The sequence below is a fragment of the Peromyscus eremicus genome, chromosome 9 (genome assembly GCF_949786415.1).
Source record: "Peromyscus eremicus chromosome 9, PerEre_H2_v1, whole genome shotgun sequence".
Classification (NCBI taxonomy): domain Eukaryota; kingdom Metazoa; phylum Chordata; class Mammalia; order Rodentia; family Cricetidae; genus Peromyscus; species Peromyscus eremicus.
The window spans coordinates 110325088-110345389 of NC_081425.1; the positions used below are offsets into that span (position 1 = coordinate 110325088).

The window sequence follows — 20302 nt, forward strand, 5'->3', positions numbered from 1 at the left end:
AGTTTTAGTGGCAGGACAGGAATTAAGACCAGGCTGTAGAGCTCCAGAACCTATGCACTGTCATCTTGTGGCCTTGAACTGGGGAGCTGAACATTTTATGTCACTAAGCTTAAGGCTAAAGCTAGAGTCATTGAAACGTTTCACCTTGGTGACTGCATCTCCATGAAAACACATGACAAACTCGTGCCCCTACAGCTCCGCCACTCTGCCAGCAGGACCTGTAATGTCCCCGTGGGTATAACATCATTTCAAAGAAAAACGTCATTCACAAATTTGGTATCCTGGATTCGGACATAGCTGTTTTGCATAACTAAATTTTCCACAAAGCTAATTGTTGATTTATCATCTTAATGGATGAGGCCAACCCTGACAGTGGCCAGGATACAACAGTACCCTAAGTTACTGCTAAGAACAAATGCTTTATTCTGTCACATGTGAAATACATAGCCCTTGGGTGGTCTTCTTCACCAAATGTTAATGCCAAAGGTTTAAAAAAATGTAGAACAGTGGTTCTCAATATGTAGGTCACAACCCTTTGGGGTTGTTGAATGACCTTTTCACAGGGGCCACCTAAGACCATCGGAAAACACAGATATTTATATTGCAATTCATAACAGTAGCAAAATTACAGTTCTGAAGTAGCAAAAAATAGTTTTATGGTTGCCAGTCACCACAACATGAGGAAGTATATTGAAGGGTTGCAGCATTAGTCAGGTTGAGAACCACTGATGTAGAAGAATCATGAATTCTACACCTCACCTAGGCTTCTGCATAACACATTCTGACCCATAGCATCAGAGGGTATTGTTCCTACCAAGTATTCCTAAGAGGTCTTAACCATTGTAATTCAATAATACCATAATACTGTGGTAAGATGTATGGTAAATTAGGTTTTCTGCCTGTACTCAATAGCAATTGACTTTTTGAAAGGAAGCTTTTGACTAACTGGCATGATACTACTATGTGTCTTCTTTCCATTAATGGCCAATTTGTTTTGAGCAAGCATTACAACATCAACCTGAAAACTTGACTCATCATAAACCTTACTCACTGAAATCACCCAGAAAAGAAGCATCGTCACTTCCTCAGATTATCCAATTTCCTGACAATACCCATCAATCATCTGGCCACACTTAACAACCAAGTTTATAATAAGAAAATGAGGGTTGGTTCCTGGGCCTTCCCCACTGCCTCGGCTCCTTTTTTATTGTTATTGCCATGGCAATATTCATTGTTTGTGCCTCAGAGCTACTACACAGGGTCCTGTAGCTAAAGTTTTTCTGCCTGGCCCATGGTCAGGGCAAATCTCTCTCACCTGCCAGTCCCACAGCCACTCAGACCCAACCAAGTAAACACAGAGACTTATATTGGTTACATTGGTTACTTATATTGGCCGTGGCAGGCTTCTTGCTAACTGTTCTTACAGCTTAAATTAATCCATTTCCATTAATCTATACCTTGCCACGTGGCTCATGGCTTACCAGCATCTTCACATGCTGTTTGTCATTGTAGCGGCTGGCAGGGTCTCTCTGCCTCAGCCTTCCACTTCCCAGCTTTATTCTCCTCCTCCCCCTTGTCCCGCCTATACTTCCTGCCTAGCCAATGGCCAATCAGTGTTTTATTTATTGACCAATCAGAGCAACACATTTGCCATACAGAACATCCCACAGCAGGGTCCCACAAATCTCCCTGGCTTCCTGTGTGGGAGCTGGCTCAGATGATATTCTCCTTTCTGAATGTTCCTTGTGCCGTCATCCTATCCCCAAACCAAGCACTAATTTAGGAGGTCCTTATTAGAATTGGCATTATTGGTCTGATCCAAGTCATTCAATGTCTTAAGCCATCCAACAATGCTTGTATGTTATGGAGACTTGGTTGAGAATGTATGTATATTTTCAGTGTGTTATATAATGACTATTTTGAAAAGATTCTCATTCATGAAAAAAAAATGCTCTTTGCTTTTTTTTAAAAAATAATTTATTTAACTTTATTTTATGTGCATTGGTGTGAAGTTGTCAGATCTTCTAGAACTGGAGTTATAGACAGTTGTGAGCTGCCATGTGGGTGCTGGGAATTGAACCTGGGTATTCTGGAAGAGCGGCCAGTGCTCCTAAGACTCAATCCATCTCCGCAGCCCATCTTTGCTTGTTTTAAAGTAAATCTTACTATGTAGTCTTAAGGTATATAACATAAATATTATTGGATACACATACATACTCAAATAATTACTATGGTAAAGAAATTTAACATACACATCAGTTTTCATAGTTACCCGTGTTTTTGTTTGTTTTTCAGCAAAGGATAGTAAAATCTCCTCCCTTAGCAGGGATCTCACACCTAGTAAAGCTGACCTTCCATATCTACAAGTACCTCATGGCTTCAGTTAGGCAGGAATCAAAAATATTCTTGGAAGATGCACTGCATGGTTGTTGTTGTTTCATTTTGTTTGATTTTTGGTGTTTGCTGTTTTGTTTTGGATTTTCTTTTTTAATAATGAAAAAAATATGGATGGGTGAGGAGTAGAAATCTGGGAAGAGGTGGAGAAGGGAAAGAATATGACCAAATATATTATATGAAAAATTGATTAAAAAAATGGAACCAGCCGGGCGGTGGTGGCGCACGCCTTTAATCCCAGCACTTGGGAGGCAGAGCCAGGAAGACCTCTGTGAGTTCGAGGCCAGCCTGGGCTACCAAGTGAGTTCCAGGAAAAGGCGCAAAGCTACACAGAGAAACTCTGTCTTGAAAAACCAAAAAAAAAAAAAAAAAAAAAATGGAACCAGGTGGTGGTGGTGCACACCTTTAATCCCAGCACTTGGGAGGCAGAGGCAATCAGATCTCTGTGAATTCAAGGTCAGCCTGTTCTACAGAGTGAGAGCCAAGACAGGCACCAAAACTGCATAGAGACCCTGTCTCAGAAAAAAAAAAAATGGATAGGATTAGGAAACAAACAAAAAAACACAGTCATTATCCTTTAAATAATATGGTATGACAACTACCTCCTCTTCCACAATCTGATGATCTACTAGTTTATTCTCTATTTTTTAGTTGTTTTATTAAAAATTCTCAAGCATAAGTGAGATCATAGATTCAGTTCTTTTTCAGTCCTACATTATATTGTTTGGCATATGTGCTTCATGTTCATATAAAGCACTGTGACAAACAGCAATGCCTCCTTTTACTGAGTGAGTAATATTCTACTGTGCATGTGTATCACAGGCCATAGCTCTATAATGAACCACAGATGTGGCTAGCTTCCTAAGCCGATGGTTTCCAAGGTCATATGCTCGTGTGAAACACTGGATAGACCTCTGAAGATAATTCAACAGCTCAAAATGTTTTAATTTATTCCATCCTAGAAAAGAAGGTCATTTTTTAAGTGTTTCACTATGGAATAAACATCTGCTCCCTTGAGTTACAAGGAAAGTAGAACCATCTAAATGATGAGTCAACCTAATTTTTATAGTCTGCCCACTTGACCTCTTGGCCACCTTGTCTTTAGCTTTATGCTTTCTAATTCAAGAACATTAAAAAAATAGAAAAGCTTGCACACTAAGAGAAAAGTGAAATATGTGAAAGTAAATCTAGTAGAGAAATATGATCAAATTTGGATCACATCGAGTTCTATTTATGCTGGGTGTTTTATTTTGTTGAATTCCTATGTGAAAGTAGCAATATTGAAATGATGAAAATCTTATATTCATCTCATATTAAGGGAAGATAATCTTTGTTGGAAAGCCTTTGCAGTGATACTCAAATCAAGGCATGAATGAATGCTAGCACATCACAAAGTGGTAGCGCAGCTTTCACTATGAACTCCAAGCTCATGCTCTGTTTCCTATGGTGACTATCACCACACACTCAAAATGTGGCACACAGGCATGGAGAGACTCATCTGTACTAAAGACACATGACTTCCAACAATGTCCAATGAGTCCTTCCTGACAACATTTATATAACTTGTGCCAACCCATCACTAAAACAGCATGACGAGCTCCGGAGTGACAGGTGTCATTCCCGTGTTTCATCACTGCTCTGCCAAGGCTGAATACCTGGTGCTTGTCACCCCATCAAGAGTCTTTGTTCCTTGATGTCTCCCGGGGTCTTTGGTTGTCTTCAGTTAAAGTGCCCAGTCCTGGCTGCTGGTGAAGAGGAGAAAATATGCCATTGTGCTCCAGTTATTTTTTAAAGGCACCTCCTTTTAAAAATATAATTTGCAAAAATTACTTGAAGTAGAGTAACCTTTTAAAATGATCATAGTATTAAATTCCATTAAGTAATTTTACTTAAAAAATAAAACCCTCACATTGAAAATAATGTATCATGTCATCAACATGAAGCTCAGCTTAAAATTGTGTCTAAATTTAGTTACCTTTGGGTGACATTAAAATTCTTTTTTATATTTATTTGATTTTTACGTGTGCAAATGTCTACTAGTATGCATGTGTACTCCATGAAAGCCTGGGCTTCACAGAGTCAGAAGAAGTATCAGATCTCCGGCACTGAAGTTACAGGTGGCTGGCTTTGAGCCTCCTTTGGATGTTGGGAAGCAAACCTGGATCATCTTCATGGACAGTTAGTATGCTCAAACACTGAACCGGCTCACCAGCTCCATGATTGTTTTGTTAACACATATTTTATAATTGATTTTGTATGCCCATGTGTTTGAGTGCATGTGCCACAACACACATGTAGAGGTTGAAAACTACTTGTGAGAGGCAGTTGTCTCCTTCCACCATGTGAGTCCTGGGGGCTGACCTCAGGCTGTCAAGCTTGTCAGCAAGTACCTTTACCCATTGGGCTATTTTCCTGCCCCCCAGGTGTCTGTATAATATTCAAACCATTTTTCTGAATCCACTTCTACAAGTGTCCATTTGTCTGTATCCTGACATCCCTTAAAGGTTTGGTTCTCTTGCCTAGTCTTTTTGTTAGCACAAGGAATTTGCACAATCATGACCTTCATGGCTAGCCTTTCTGTGTATCTCATCACTTTCATTTAAGCCAAATTTTAGAGGCAAAATCTGTAGTAGATATGCACCTGACTAGAGAGAAAATTAGGAAATGTCACCACCATAATTACTAAGTTACAGTCTCTAGAGGGACATGAAAGCTTGTCCTGTCTCTTTAGTGGGACAAGTTATTAATCCCCTTAACAATTTTTCCCCTTTGGACTATAAGTATTTCATGAATTTTTGCTTTGTAAAATACTCCTAAAGGGAGGCTTAAGCCATAATGCACAGATTATGGAAATGATGCTCATTAAGTAGAGGGTGAGCTTTCTAGAAAGCCACAGTGCTGCTTCACAACATGTAACCCCTATTAAAGGCTCCGGCTGAATGTTTATTCATTCAGCAGTAAACGTTTATTATTATACATTTTATTGAAACATAAATTAAAGAGCAGTAATTATGTGTAGGGCAAACAGTAAAGCAGTGTGAATTTGGCATAAAATAAGTAAGATGAGGAAAAATGTCATCCTTGTTACATTTGCATCCAATTCCTTTATTGTATCCTCAACAGAGAGAAGGGGAGGGACTATCTCTCTGGGTTGACGTTTCATAGGCATGCAAATGAAATTTACATGGTTTTGGTATTCTGTCAAAGAGAAGGTTAATCTATGAAGGTCAGAGACAAGATGAATTCCTTGTCTTTTGAGAGGTAGCCATGGTGGCTCTTAGTAAAGTCAGTGCTGAGCAATAACTAGGCCTCCTTTGTAGTCCTTGCAATACTGATTGTAGGATCAGCTGTTGCTCCAGACACAGAGCACACTGAGGAGTTCTAAAAACAAATTGCATAGAGCAAACCATTATAGTGGCATTTTGGTGGGAAGATGTTCTTTTGTGTGGGGGAATGATGTGTGTATTGTCTTCACAGTGGCTTTTTAGTCAGTCATATCCTTGTATGACTAGGGACTCTCAAGAAGAGGGAAAAGACATGAATGGTCAAGAAACTCAGTGCATAGACATTTTAAATTTTATATAAGCTAAGAAATCAAGGATACTGTAGTGGACCTTATTTAACCTTTTTTCCACCCATCCAATCACTCATTTATTTGTTCACTCATTCGTATTTCTTTCCATCATCCATCAGTCTTCTCATTCATCTCTCCCTCCATTAGTTTATCTCATATTATATCATCCAATCCCAGTAACAGTTAAGAAATATGTTCTTTAACCTAGAAACATGGAGTGGGGAAAGGGAAAAAAACAGGAGAAAACCACAATAATGAATTTCCCAGAATTCCAAAATAATGGAAGATAAACACTTGTGGGTTTTATACGTTACAGTCAAAAACTACCATCCACATTCACAGTGAGCCTCAGAGGAGCCCTGTAGAGTCTGAACTCTGTACAATGGAGGCCACTTTGAAAGGACTCTTGAAAGACTAGAGCAGGAGGGAGAGGAGGGAAGGGAAAGGATTTTCACAGGGAAGGAAGAACACTTAATTTTAATTACAAAAACCAGAACCTTCATGAATACAGTGATTATGATGTCAAGTGATCAAGTAACATTTCCCGGATTTTAGTGGTAACAGTAAGAGCCAGGTGTAGCATGAGTCTTAAATGTTCTTATTAATAAAATAAAACCTGAGCCAGTTATTGGGGTGTACACTGGAAGATCAGAGAGACAGAACAAGCCACAGCTAACCTCACCTGGCCAACTTCTCAGCTGGTCTTGTTTCCTCTGACTGGAAGCTTCTGTGTCCTCATCCCAATGGCTCTCAGCTGAACTGCTGCTTGAAATCCTGAACGCTTAACCAGACAAATGCTTAACCAGACAAATGCTTCTAGTTTCTGGTCCTCACGCCTTATAAACCTTTCTGCTTTCTACCACCACTCCCTGGGATTAAAGGCTGCTTTCTGGGATTAAAGGCGTGAGTCACCATGCCTGGCTGTTTCCAATGCGGCCTTGAACTCACAGAGATCCAGAGGGATTTCTGTCTCTGGAATGATAGGATTAAGGGCGTGTACTAACATTTTCTAGCCTAAATATCTTGTGGCTTTTCTGTTCTCTGACCCCAGATAAGTTTATTAAGGTACACAATATTTTGGAGAACACAATACCATCACAGCCAGGCATCCACAAAAGCAAACACATTTCAAGAGGCCCTGCAAGCTCTGCATTTTGGCTAAACAGGAAGATTCTTCTCTAAAGCACTTTCCCTAGATTCCACCTCTGCTGTCACCTCAGCATCACCTACTACAGTAGGGACTGGCTTCATCTCAGGTCCCTGATATTTGACTATGTTGGTTTTATTCTTTTTTGGACTTGTCTACCTCTTTATGGGCAGTGATTGTAAACGTACTCTCTTCTTGCCAATTAGTTTCAAGAACCTGGAGCTATTATACCACTGAAAGTCAACTGGGAGCCAAAAGATACTACAGAATATTTTAAAGACAGATCTCAAATATGTTATAAAGCCCTCCCATGGGCTTCCTTGCAGATGAGTGTTCTGTCTCGAGGGTCAGTAGTGCGAGAAGAGGGATTGGAACTTCTGCTAGTCTGCATTTTGCTGTACTAGGATGTCACACTGTGGATTTGGAAGTGAGCAGATTACTCATTTCACTTCCATCAGCCTCCATTTGCACATCTGTCAACAATGGCAATGGTCTGATGATATATGTCATGGAAGTTCATGATAAAGAATTGAGATATTGTAGATAAGTGCTTGTCTCGGTTCTTGGAGTATATGGTACATGGCATATGATGAGAGCTTAATGAATAGCAGAGGAAACTATTGCTTCCTTTATAAAAATAAACAGAGTACTCAACTTTTGAAATTTCTACAGTGCTTGAGGTTTCTGTTTAAGAGTGGAGGGGATCTGTTTTATTCTAAAATGTTTCTTTTCTCTCTCACAGCTGTGTTAGGAACACAATGGAGCTTTCATCATATTGGCAAAGCTAAGAAGTTAGTGACCTGTTCCTTGAGGACTTCCTAAGAACCACCCTTCCCTCCCCTTCTCTCTCCTTCCCCACTACAGTCACATGAGAACGCTCAAATCAGCAGATGTAAGATTCCCTAGCATAAAATACATAACTTGATGAGGGAAAATATAAATTATCACCCAAACTAGAATATTGTACAATGAAAGGGGGTGATGTTTTGTGATACCACCGGCCTGCTTACAGCTGATGGTCTAACCTTGCACTATTCACGTGAGCTACAATGTGCATCACAGACGTTCTCCTTAATGTGAGACAAAATGGGAGTCGGTATTTCATGGTTCTACTTAGAACCTCAGCTTTGCCACTTTATCAGCTTGATGACCTTGTGCAGTTTGCTAAATCTTATCTCATCTTCCCAAAGACACACACACACAGAGGCAGAGACACAGACAGATAGACAAACAGAGACAGACAGAGAGACAGAGAGAGAGCACTAAAAGGAGACATACACATAAAGGGGACTAAGAACAATTCCCAAGTCAAAGTGTTTGGTAGGGTTCTGCTTATGTGTGTTCAATATAATATATGTATATATGGCTAAGCATAGTTCTTGATGTATAGCATTTTCATATCAATAATAACTAATAAAAGGAAGAACAACTTTTAAATGGTGGATAGATGGGTGGTATCATATTACTATGCATGTATAGATGAATGTTTTTACCTTATGAAAAAGAATTTCAACTGTATATCTCTCTGTGGAGAAGAAAAGAAATAGATTTTGTGAATTCACTTAACAACTTGTGCAAGAACCCATCTTTGGAGATGTGAAATCTGTATCACATCATTCAGTTGGCAGCCTTGAAGTAGCAGGTGATGAATTCCTTACCATATTTTATTACCCTTATTATATATTAGCCCTCTGTTACAAAAGAAAGGGAGCTTGGACCTTTTGTCAAGATAGGAAGTTGTTTGGAAGTAGGTGCCAAAAACCTATAACAATCTGAGAGTGAGAATACACTGGCGGAAGCCAGAGACATGATATTGTTAGTTCCCAACATGCAGATGTTTCTCTTCACATGGCAGTATCTATCACTGTTCTTTCCTTTAATACACTTGGTGAAGGAAAAAGGAAGATACTACTGGAAAAGTAATTGTCTCTCAATGTTACTATTAGTGTCTATTATCAAACAGTAGGGAGATTTTCATATTGTTCTGCTTATTGAGGTGAGATTTTGAATAAGGGGAGAAAAGTTCTCCCAACACCTGTTTTTTTAATTGATAGTAATTGCTCTGAACACACCCATCCCCAGCAGGTAGGTCTTAATCAAAGTAGATACATTCTCGTAAAGCCATATTACTTCTTCAGAAGCTGCATTACTATCTTATTAACAAGTTAAAACAGGACAGATAATGGAACTGTGACAGTAGCTCCCATGTCCACCTCTGGGCAAGAAGCCTGTATATCATTCACCTTCATTTTTCTCATTTGCTGTCAGAACTTCCTGTGTCTTACAAACAAATGTAAGAAAAGGCTCTTTTTCTACCTTATTTGGAGTTTGAGAGCAATGGGTTAGGAAGTTGCTCTACTTTTTACCTGTTCCTTTTGCTTTGTTTTGTTTTAGATTCCAATAGAAGAGCTTCTAGAAGTAAAGAAAACAGAAACAATCTCCCTGGGTTTAACCAGTACACCATCACATTATCTCGTGCTAGGCAGTGCTTGAGCTGGTGATGAGCGGCTCATGCTTGCAGTATGGAAGACAGGGGTAACTGATTGGCAAAAGAGATGCGTTGACATCAGCTTCTGTTTGTTCAGGTCTCTAGACTTCTTTCTAATGAGGGAGGGGTGAAAGAAAAGAGCCTGCCAATTATTCACACCTCCTGAGCTTGAAGCCAAAAGGCAATGACAGGTTGGCAGCCTCTCAGACTTGGTGACTCTATACAGCAGCACATTCCCTCATCTTGATTTTATCTGACTTGAAAAGACCTTGATTTTTGGAAAATTTGAAATTTAAAACTGTCTGGTTGCTAAAAGCTCCTTTAAATGCTCATTGTGGCTCAGAGCAATACATCATCACATCCGTGGTGCTCAGATGATGTACAGAGCCCATATATCAGAAGAGTGTGATCCCTCTTGTGATGTCTGATTATAACTCACCACTGGGGGAGCGCCGTCAGTGATATATGGCTTAAAAACACAATCGTTAAGCTACAAAACTCTATACGGGTTCCACAATCCTGTGAGGGTTTTGTTATGTTAACTGAATTGGTTCTTTATCCTTTTTCTTTTTTTCCCAACTTGACTGGGACAGTTTGAACACATAGGAAACTCTGTATTTCATGTTTTATGCCTGAGCATTGCCCATATTCTCAGTGAAAGATCTCTGGGTAGCAGGCTCTGAAGCCATCTGGATGCCTTCATGTCCGCCTTTGAGTTTTGACACTCTCTTCTTTTACTCCTCAGCTGGTCATGCTAAAGTGTCCTCAAAGCTCTGTGAACGACATCATTTCTAGTGACATTTATTTCACAATGAAGTGACTTTCAGTGATGTCATGCTGACCCCAGCTACAGTAGCAGAAGATGAGGCCTCTCCACATCAAGTCAGGCAGATCCAGTCATGTCAAAGGCAGATTGGAAATAGTGACAGCCAAGAGTACAATGTGCTCAGTTCAGCTCACAGAAGAATAAGCCTTCCAGTTTACAGTAAAAGTGGTTGTTTCTTCAGAGGTATTGCCATATGATACAGTCATTCCTAAGATGTGACAACATCAGCCCAAACATGATAACAACATGAGTTCATATAATATATAAACAATAAATTCATGAATTAGTTTCCTGGTTTATAAACACTTGATAGACATGGAAAGATAAAATGAGTTTCAAAGAACAAAACAATAACAACAACAGCAACAACAAAAATCTCTTGCACTAAGAGACGCAGGTCATACCTAGTCCTTTGCATCATCTCTAGGACCCCAGGCTCGTCTCTGTGGAGCTCCTCCCTTCCTCAGATCTGGGACAGGTAGGATGGGATGACATGATAGGAGCCCTGGAATGCAAGCCCAGGCCTGCAGTTACAGTCCTGGCCCTACCAGGTGGCTCTTAGTCTTTCAAGAGGCACTCTCTAAACGGAAGAAGTTCAATTGTGTGTCTCCCTTATGTTTTTCTAATTTGCATTCTTAATATTTTTTTTAAATGTTTTTGATTTTAGTAATAGGTTTGTTTTTCAACTGATGCTGTACATGGAATCCCCAGACAGAGCTAACGGTTCCAGGTGAATCAGATGTGACCAAGTGGAGGCTGCTGTTCTGTCTCAGGTAGAAGTCTTATTCCCATGCTTGCTCTGGGAACTATAGGCCCTTGTGATTAGCAGGTTGAAGATCAGTGATGAGGCTCTTACCAGATTATTATCTGCCTCTTACCCATGGAAAGGAGACTAAGGTCCTGAGCCTGTAGCCCAGCAGTAGATCGTGAGATCCCAGGTGTTAGATAGGAGACATCACATGCTACAAATGGGGTCTGCACTCTATGCACATCACCTGGACCCCATGTTCTGTGGCTGCCACATAGCCTTGTTGGCTTAATTTCTGTTGTGATAATGCTGAGAGCAGGGTGTCACTCTTCACTCTCAGGGCAAAGGAAATAAACACGTTAGATTATCCATGCCTTACCAAGAAAAGTTGTTAATCAGTGTATAAGTAGCCTACTTCCCTCATCCCTGGAGTGGCAGTCTCAGGTACATGATTTAGACTGTGTTCTCCTATGGGACTAAACTGATCACTCACAGAAGTATCTCACTTGATAATGCCTCATGTACTGGCTCTTCTTCCTGTACTTCATCCCACAGTCCCTGACTGATGTGTTTAGGCATCACCTCCCCAATAGGCCACCTGCATTTCTGTTCTTATTTCCAAGTGTGCTTCAGGGCCATGGAGACAAAGGAAAGTATTTATATTCTTATGTTTCTGAAGAAAAGGAAATTTTATCACTCAGTCAAGAGAACAATTGGATGTTCTTGATTTTCTCCTGATTGTTTTTCTGTCTTCTCCATATTTTCTATGTTCTAAATGTGTTAGTTTGATGATCAACAAATTGGAACAACTTTATTATGTAGGCATAGTTGCCTATTGCTATTTGAGAGCTTTTGGTAATTTTCCAAATTTCATGAAAAGCACAACAGACATGAAGCCTTATTTAATTTTACTGTGGAAAATTAGTATTTCACATCTTAGTTAGTGTTTCTGTTGCTATGAAGAGACATCATGATCATGGCAACTCCTTTTTATTATTGTTGTCGTTTTTTTTTTTTTTTTTTGAGACATGGTTTCACTGTGTAGCCCTGGCTGTCCTAGAACTCACTTTGTAGACCATGCTGGCCTCTAACTCACTGAGTTCCTAAGTGCTTGGATTAAAGGCTTGCATCACCACCACCCAGCTGACCATGGCAACTCTTATAAAGGAAAAACATTTAATTGGGGTGGCTTACATTTTCAGAGTTTAGTTCATTATCGTCATTGTGAGACATGGCAGCATGCAGGCAGACATGGTGTTGGAGCTGAGAGTCCTACATCTTGATTCAGAGGCAACAGAAAGTAATCTGAGACATTAGGTTGTATCTTGAGCATATATGAGACCTCAAAGCCCTCCATCCACAGTGACACACTTCCTCCAGCAAGGCCACACCTAATAGTGTCACTCTGTTTGGGGGGCATTTTCTTTCAAACCACCACACTCACTTTCTTCACCTATAGAGTCAATAGACTCATACTGACTATAGAAGTATTGTACTGATAAAATAAAAATATATGTAAAATCCATGATTAAAAAGTCAGATTATCTGCATTTGTTTTGTATTGGCTATTTATTTGTATTTGTTTGTTTTGTTTTTGCCGTGACCAAATACCTGAGAGAAACAAACCAGAGAAGCAATGGTTGATTTTTCATGGTTTCAGAGATTTTAGTCCATGGTCATCTGATTTGATCGTTTCTGGGCCATGATGAGAAAGAACATAACAGAAGAAGGGTATAAAGCTGCAGATCTTCTCACCTCATGGAATCCATGAATCAGCACAGAGACTTTCATGGGACAAGACCAGGCATACCCTCAGTGACCTACTTTCTCTAAGGAGGCCCCACATCCTAGATCTTCACTACTTTCTTATAATATGATCAGAATATGACTCCATGATGAATTAATCCAGTAATGAAGTCTTGGACCTCCTGATTCAATTGCTTTGAAAAAAAAATCTCTATTAGCTGAGTCTTCAGTGACTTCTACTTTGATGGTCTCTTGTGATGACATTGAGCCTTGCCAGGTAATTTAAGATAGATTTTAGATTCAAGATCAGCTGATGTGATAGTTTGAATGTGATTGCCCTCCATAACCTCATAGGGAGATGTGGCTTTGTTGGAGTTGGTATGGACTTATTGAAAGAAGTGTGTCACTATGGAGACAGGCTTTGAGGATTCCTATGCTTAGGATACTGCCCAGTGTCTCAGCTGACTTCCTATTGCCTGCAAGATGTAGGACTCTTAGCTACTACTCTAGCACCATGTCTACCTGCATCCTGCCATGTTTCCCACCATGATGATAGTGGATTGAACCTCTGAAACTGTAAATGAGCTACCCTAATTAAATGTTTTTACTTTATAAGTGTTTCTGTGGTCATACTGTCTCTTCACAGCAATAGAAACCTTAACTAAGACAGCTGGTCAGCAACTTCAATTCATATGCAGCCTGAACTTCCCCTGTCCTATAATGGCCATATTTGCAGGTCTGAGATTAGAACCTAGGCACCTTTGAAGAAGACATTATCTGTGCCCTATAGCATTATTTTTATTATTCTTTAAAGCCAAATTTTCCTTCTATCATTGTTCTCAGGCAGGTGTTGAAGAGAGGGAGGGGATCACATAGACTCATGTGACTAGGGATATAGATAATACAGTTATAAAGGAGGTTAGCCTATAGCCTTTTATGCCTTTTCCTGCTATTATTTTATTCCTTGCAATTGAATTATAATACAGTCTAACAAGGAAAAGGCGCATCATTTTGACAGCACTGACCATCCTCAGGTGGTAGATACATGTGTGGAAAAAAAATGGGAGGAACAGCACAGACAGGAAGAAAGAAGCAGAGCAGAAAAGGGATACTAGTTCAGTGGTCTCTCTCCTCTTCCCCACCCCATCAGCACCTCTAATGAGCTAGAATCCATACACTTCACACTGGTAAAGTAAAAACCTCAGTGGGTTTTAATACATTCAAAAAGTTGTGAGACCATCACTAATATATGATCCTAGAAAATAAATCATTCATCACCCTCAAATATACCCAGTTTCCTTTGACAGTCGCTCTTCATTGTGCTACAGGAAACACTGATCTATCCCTGTGAATTTGCCTAGTCTGGGCATTTCATAAATGGAGTTGTGTAATATATGGCCATTTGTATCTGAGTCCTTTCACTTAGCATAATGCCTTTCCTTAGCAGCTTCATTCCTTTTTATGCCCAATCATCTTCCGTTGTCTTGTTATTACAGCATTCATGGTTGATAGTCATTTTGGATTGTTTCCACTTTTTGATGATTGTGAATAATATTGCTATAAATATGCATTACAAGGTTCTGTGCCTACATGGTTTCAGTTCTCCTGGGTATATACTGGGAATATAATTTTGGGTCATTTGGTGGCTGTATGTTTAACATTTTGAGGAATTGCCAATCTTTTTCAAACATACAGCTGCATCATTTTGCACTCTGTGCAAAAGTGTTTGCGGCTTCCATATCGCCACAGTCTCACCCACACTTACATTTGTCTGTCTTTTGATTAGAGACGATGGACTGGTGGATATGAAGTGGTATCTCTGTATGGTTTTGATTGGCATTTCAGTAATGACTAATGGCACTGAGCATCTTTTCATGGGCTTTGCAGGGTTATCTTTCCAGCTTTACTGAAACCAACTCAAGCATTCAACAATGATGAACACTATTGATGATTCCCTCTTTCTTGAAATTCTCCCTTCTCTGGGCTTCTGGAAGTTATCATCTTTTGGTTTATATACTTATTGTGTTTGTAGGATGAGTCCTACTTCTCTTCCTTAGAAGGCTCTGAGCTGGCTTTATCATGATTTCCCTGTCCTGAGAGGCTGAGTTGGTTGTCAGAATCCTATGATTAGGTTGTCACTTAAGAACTTATGTCAATATATCATGTATCAGGAGGAGGTGAGATCGTGCCCAAAGGGAAAAATCACCTAGACAGCGAGCTGTTTACTGGATTTGGTATCATGACAAGTTTCAAATGGTTGCCAGGGATGGAAAGTGGCATTTTCAGGACTGAATGGTAGCAGCCTATAGAAATAGCTCTGATGAGTAAGCCCAGAGGAGGAAGGTGTAGAAAGGGAATCAGAGACAGGTCCAGACCCAGGATTCACTGGCATGGCCTTAAGAATGAGCAGAGAGGGTGATCAGGGTCCAAAGCCTGGGCAGCATATGGAGATAGGTCTCCACATAACATAGGCCAAATCTGGTGTTACCTCAGTGCATTTCACAAGAGTAGGTCTAAGAACAAAGGGGTTGTCTTAGTGGCTCTCAAAGTATGACCCTTGAGCAGCATCACTTGGGAAATTATTAGAAAGTAAATTAGAAGGCCCCTAATTTTAGCAATACCTACCTATTTACTGCTGTTTGGTAATCAAAGCACCAGAAACAAATTCTGCAAAAAGAGATGCTTGAATAGTGCCCTATCCAAGGAGCTTCTGAAATGCCATCCTTGCTGACATACAAACCAGTCACTGAATGTAACTTCTGTTCTTCACACTGCATTTTTAACAGTAAAGATACTCCCACTGCGTCTGCTTATACTGAGAACACTGTGCCAAGTAGCACTACAGGTGTATGACAACCATGTGCTTAGCAGACTTGATAGATTAGGCCTGTAAGGTGGGAATGTTGCAGTGCCCCTTACAGAGAAAGATGCCCAGTCACAGGCCTGCTGTTGCAAGGTAACACAGATAGCACAAGGAGGTCCAACTGCATTGTGCATACTGTACTGTAGTTATGAGCTGTTATATATTCTATGCCCTATGGCAGTTTGAGTACAGAGCATTGATCTGAAAATTGTGATGACTTGTGTGTAAGAAATGGGGTGGAGAACATGTGGATGACATCAAGGAAGAAAGAGAAAAAGGGTCTTGATGAGGAAGTGTGGGGACCTGCCCCACCGGGAACTTAGGTCACCTGTGAAAAGGTGGCCTGGAACTGAGGAAAGGCAAGCGCTGCTTGCCCATTCCCCAGCCTCCCTCTTACCGGGAGACAATCAGACTCAGCGGGGAGTCAAGTCAAGTAAGAACTCATTTATTGGTGGGCAATAAGCCTCTTTTATACCAGAAAACCTCAGAACCCTAGGAGGGGATGAAGGAACCAACCAATCATTTTAAAGGTCACCCTATGTACAAGTTGTTTATGCCCTGACATCATCTCCTGTTTTTAGTATCTTAGCATGAATAACTTGAGCTAACTTCCTTTCTCACCATTTGTCTTTAATCTCCATACAAACAACCCAAGCTAACTTCCTCTTAGCCATCCTTTGTATCTATTCTCTGTACAAACAGCTTAAACTAACTTCCTCTGGTACCATTTGTATCCACTCTTTGTTCCTAAACAGCTTAAAGCTTAAGCTCTGTTTATCTAAATTTCTTTCGACACCCTCTTTGCAGCCCATGTATGCCCCACAAGGAAGGAAAGGAGGAAAATAAGAAAATATTATATCAGGATTTGCAAGTGAAGACTGGGTGGGCTCTCACTCTTGTCCTCTCTGGTCTGATATCTGAATCATTCAGCTACTGTGCATGGCTCATTTCTTCTTGGACCCATGTTGCATTGCTTTCTTTTAAGAATTTGGTTCCTGGGTTGTTTGTAACTTATTTCTCCATGTCTGTTTGTTACTGTATCCCTCTCTCTTTGCTCACATAGTCTGAGACTTAAGTATGCCTGTGTCCCAGTTGCTGAAGGGTTTGAGATTGGGTTCATCATTGACTGAAGGATATTTTGACAGAAATGTGTCCCTGTTTGGGGACCATGTGCTCAGGAACTGATGTGAAACTCCTCTTTGTTTCATTCAACTTGGACAGCCTAGCTCGCTACCTCTCCTGCAATAGCTTATCATTCTCCCTTCCTTGTATACAAAGTCACAGAGACATTTCATGTTCTGTTCTCTGGAGGTCCATGGTTGTAGCCCAACCACACTAACCAAAGGGTGCGGGATGTTGCAGGATGTGCTTTAATTCTTTGCCTGTTGTTTCATACTTTGTCTTTTCCATTCTCTGCAATTAATAATAAAAGAAGAAATAAGCTGGGCGGTGGTGGCACACGCCTTTAATCCCAGCACTTGGGAGGCAGAGGCAGGTGGATCTCTGTGAGTTCGAGGCCAGCCTGGGCTACAGAGTGAGTTCAGGAAAGGTGCAAAGCTACACAGAAAAGCCCTGTCTCAAAAAGTCAATATATATATATCCAGGGCATGAATAAGGTTTAAGTATAAAGAGATACAATAGATGCCATTGGTAGAGTAAAACTTTCAAATAGCAGTTTAGCCTTGAAGAATATATATTGAGTTAGAAATTCTATGATCCTTGAGTCATGATCTCTGACTAGTAAGACTGCTGTGTCTATTATCTGGGTGCTTTAGTAGATAGACTAGACCAGGAATATGAGGGATTTAAAAGATTAAGTGAAGGCCAGTAAGATGGCTCATCAGTAAAGGTACTTGCTGCCAAGACTGACAGCCAGAGTTCAATCCCCAAAATGCACAAGGTAGAAGGAGAGAACCTGTTGCCAATTGTCCTCTGACCTTACACATACACACACACACACACACACACACACACACACACACACACACACAGAGAGAGAGAGAGAGAGAGAGAGAGAGAGAGAGAGAGAGAGAGAGGGAGACTAAATTTAATTTTAAACTTTTAGAAAAAGATTATTAAGTTCACAGAATTAATGTGTTTGCTGGTAATGAACAAGAGGACAAGAGCCATGTGACATCATTTCCTGTGAAGACTCTACCACTTTCTATGGAGCTGGAGCCCTGACCTCTCTTAATATTAGTTTCTCCTTCTATAAAATGAAGATCATTTCAGAAAGGAATTGTGGGAGTACTAAATGAAATACTGTCCAATACTAGTACAAGCTCTGGTTGTCATAGAAAATAAGAATGAGTGAGAACTGTCTTACAGTTATATAATTATTATTCAAAGGTAGTATTCTTGATTTGGCCCATACTATTTCCTCCCTTCACTAATTCACTGGTTACTTATGCAGCTCTCTGTTGGCTGATTCTTATCTCTTGTCAGTTTCAGAGTCACAACAGCCATCTCTGAAGACACACTGTCATTTCAAAGCACTGGCTAACTACAGCCCAGACTGACAGTGACGAATAGCTCCACAGATCCTGTAATGTACTCTGACATTTCCCGGAAACTCCCGTATGCCACCACATTGTGTCCCTCTTGTTTTGTGCTTCTTTACTTTCGGCAGATTTCAGATGTAGTTTCTGAAGGTGAACATCATCTTCCTCTGAAAAATAATCCAGCAAGAACCAATGGAGAGTAATTGGCCTTCAAGAAAGCGTCACTGACAAGTCAAAAGATAGAAGGTGAATTAAATACACTTTTTCTTTCTTTTATACTTTCAGCATGTACATGTCCACATTCTTCCAAGGAAAGCAGGGGACTTCCGCAAAAATGACAACATCTATGATGAGGTGAGTCTGTCCTTTGTGACCTTATTATTTGATTACAGGGCCTGTTGGTATGATGAAATCAACCCAGTTAACCAGATGTCACCCCAGACATGATCTAAAATGGTATTCTACCCAGTAGGACTTGAGAAGTAGCAGAAGAAGCTAACAGGCTAAGAGTGACCATCAGGGGTAAAATAAATGAGTTATAATGATTTTTTTAAACTGATGAAACCCAATAGCAAACCAAGTGTTTTTGTGATTTCTGCTTTGTCATGTTTACCAGGACACTTAGTATATGTGTGAAGACATGACCCTGAATCTCCACAATGTAAAGTGTTACCAGTAAAAATCAAGCAGAATGACATATAATTCTTTAAGATGAATGTGCTAACTTTGGGAGCTGGGGAGATGGCTCAGTGGACAAATGGCTTCCAATGTAAGCATAAGAGCCTGAGTTTGCTAGAACCCTAGCAGCCCTATAAAAAGCTGGGAATGACAGTGCATGCATGTGTGTAACCTGAGCGCTAGGAACAAAATGGTCGTGAAGTAGATGGGCAGATCCCTGGAGCTCACTGGCCATCAGTCTAGCCAAATCAGTGAGCTACACGGTCAACAAGACCCTATCGTAAAAAAAAAAAAAAAAAGATAGGAAGTGATGAAGTGATGAAGATACTCAATGCCAACCTCTGGCATATGTGCATACATATGCATGCACACTAGCATGTACATACATACATGCACACCATATACATACAAAGAACATGCTGCCTTTGCATTTAGCCCACTTTTGGTCTCAACTTGTCTCTCCAAAGAACATATCTTCAAAGTGGATCTTTGAGTTATCTTCAACAGAAACGAGGTTGGTTTACCTGACATGTGTGTGACTCGTGCCTCCTAACATTCTAGAAGTTTATTGATTTCTGGATCTTTTCATCCAAAGATACAAATGTCAAATCAGCACTATATGAAGCATCAAGGGCTGCACAATTCTACTCTAGGGTCTTGTCCACATGAGAACCTTCTAATGTCTACCTATGCTGGGTGGAACACTGCCTATGATAGAATAGGTTAGAAGAAAATGCAAAGTCATTTCAGTTTACATATTGTCTATAGCAATGGAAGGCAAAATACATTCCATGCTTTTGAGCACTGCTCAGGTGTTGCCAGTGCCCTAGAGTGACAGTTTTAAAAGCACTTTGGCTGTGACAAGGAAAGCTGCTTGGCTTGATTAGCATTATCTGCCATGGGTGTCAAATAGGATAGACAGATATTAGTCATATATTTGATATTCCTCTTCCAGCCCTTTGGAAACAATTTCCACTTTTATTTATAATTTTGATTGTTTATTATGTGTCTTTGTCAACTAGACCTATAAGAAGATAAGATCTTCAACTTGTCCCCAGGGATCACATGGACAGTACATCTCTGCATATGTTCATAGGATTTTTCCTAATTAGCTTGGCATTAAAATGGCTATCCAAACATTGTAAATAAAGAATGTCAGCATTTAATAAGTCCTGGGACTTGGTGGGTCACTTGATGTATTTTCCAACACTTGCTGTAAACTTGTGTAGGGTAGACACTGTTTAGCCTCTAGTTTTGAGTGCCTACTTGTGACCTAGTAGCTGAAACTCTTATTTTTTAGGAATATCTTTGTCTCTAGAGATTATGTTTGGGTAGAT

At 40.1% G+C, this 20302-nt stretch overlaps 1 protein-coding gene across 2 annotated transcripts in view; it reads left to right on the plus strand.

Moving 5' to 3' along the window:
• Positions 1 to 20302, plus strand: part of Fhit (fragile histidine triad diadenosine triphosphatase) — a 1519797-nt gene that overhangs the window by 1287351 nt on the left and 212144 nt on the right. For both annotated transcript variants that reach the window (XM_059274237.1, XM_059274236.1), the window contains one exon: positions 18573 to 18641. In XM_059274237.1, the coding sequence (XP_059130220.1) occupies positions 18573 to 18641 (69 nt within the window). The remainder of the gene's footprint in view (positions 1 to 18572; positions 18642 to 20302) is intronic.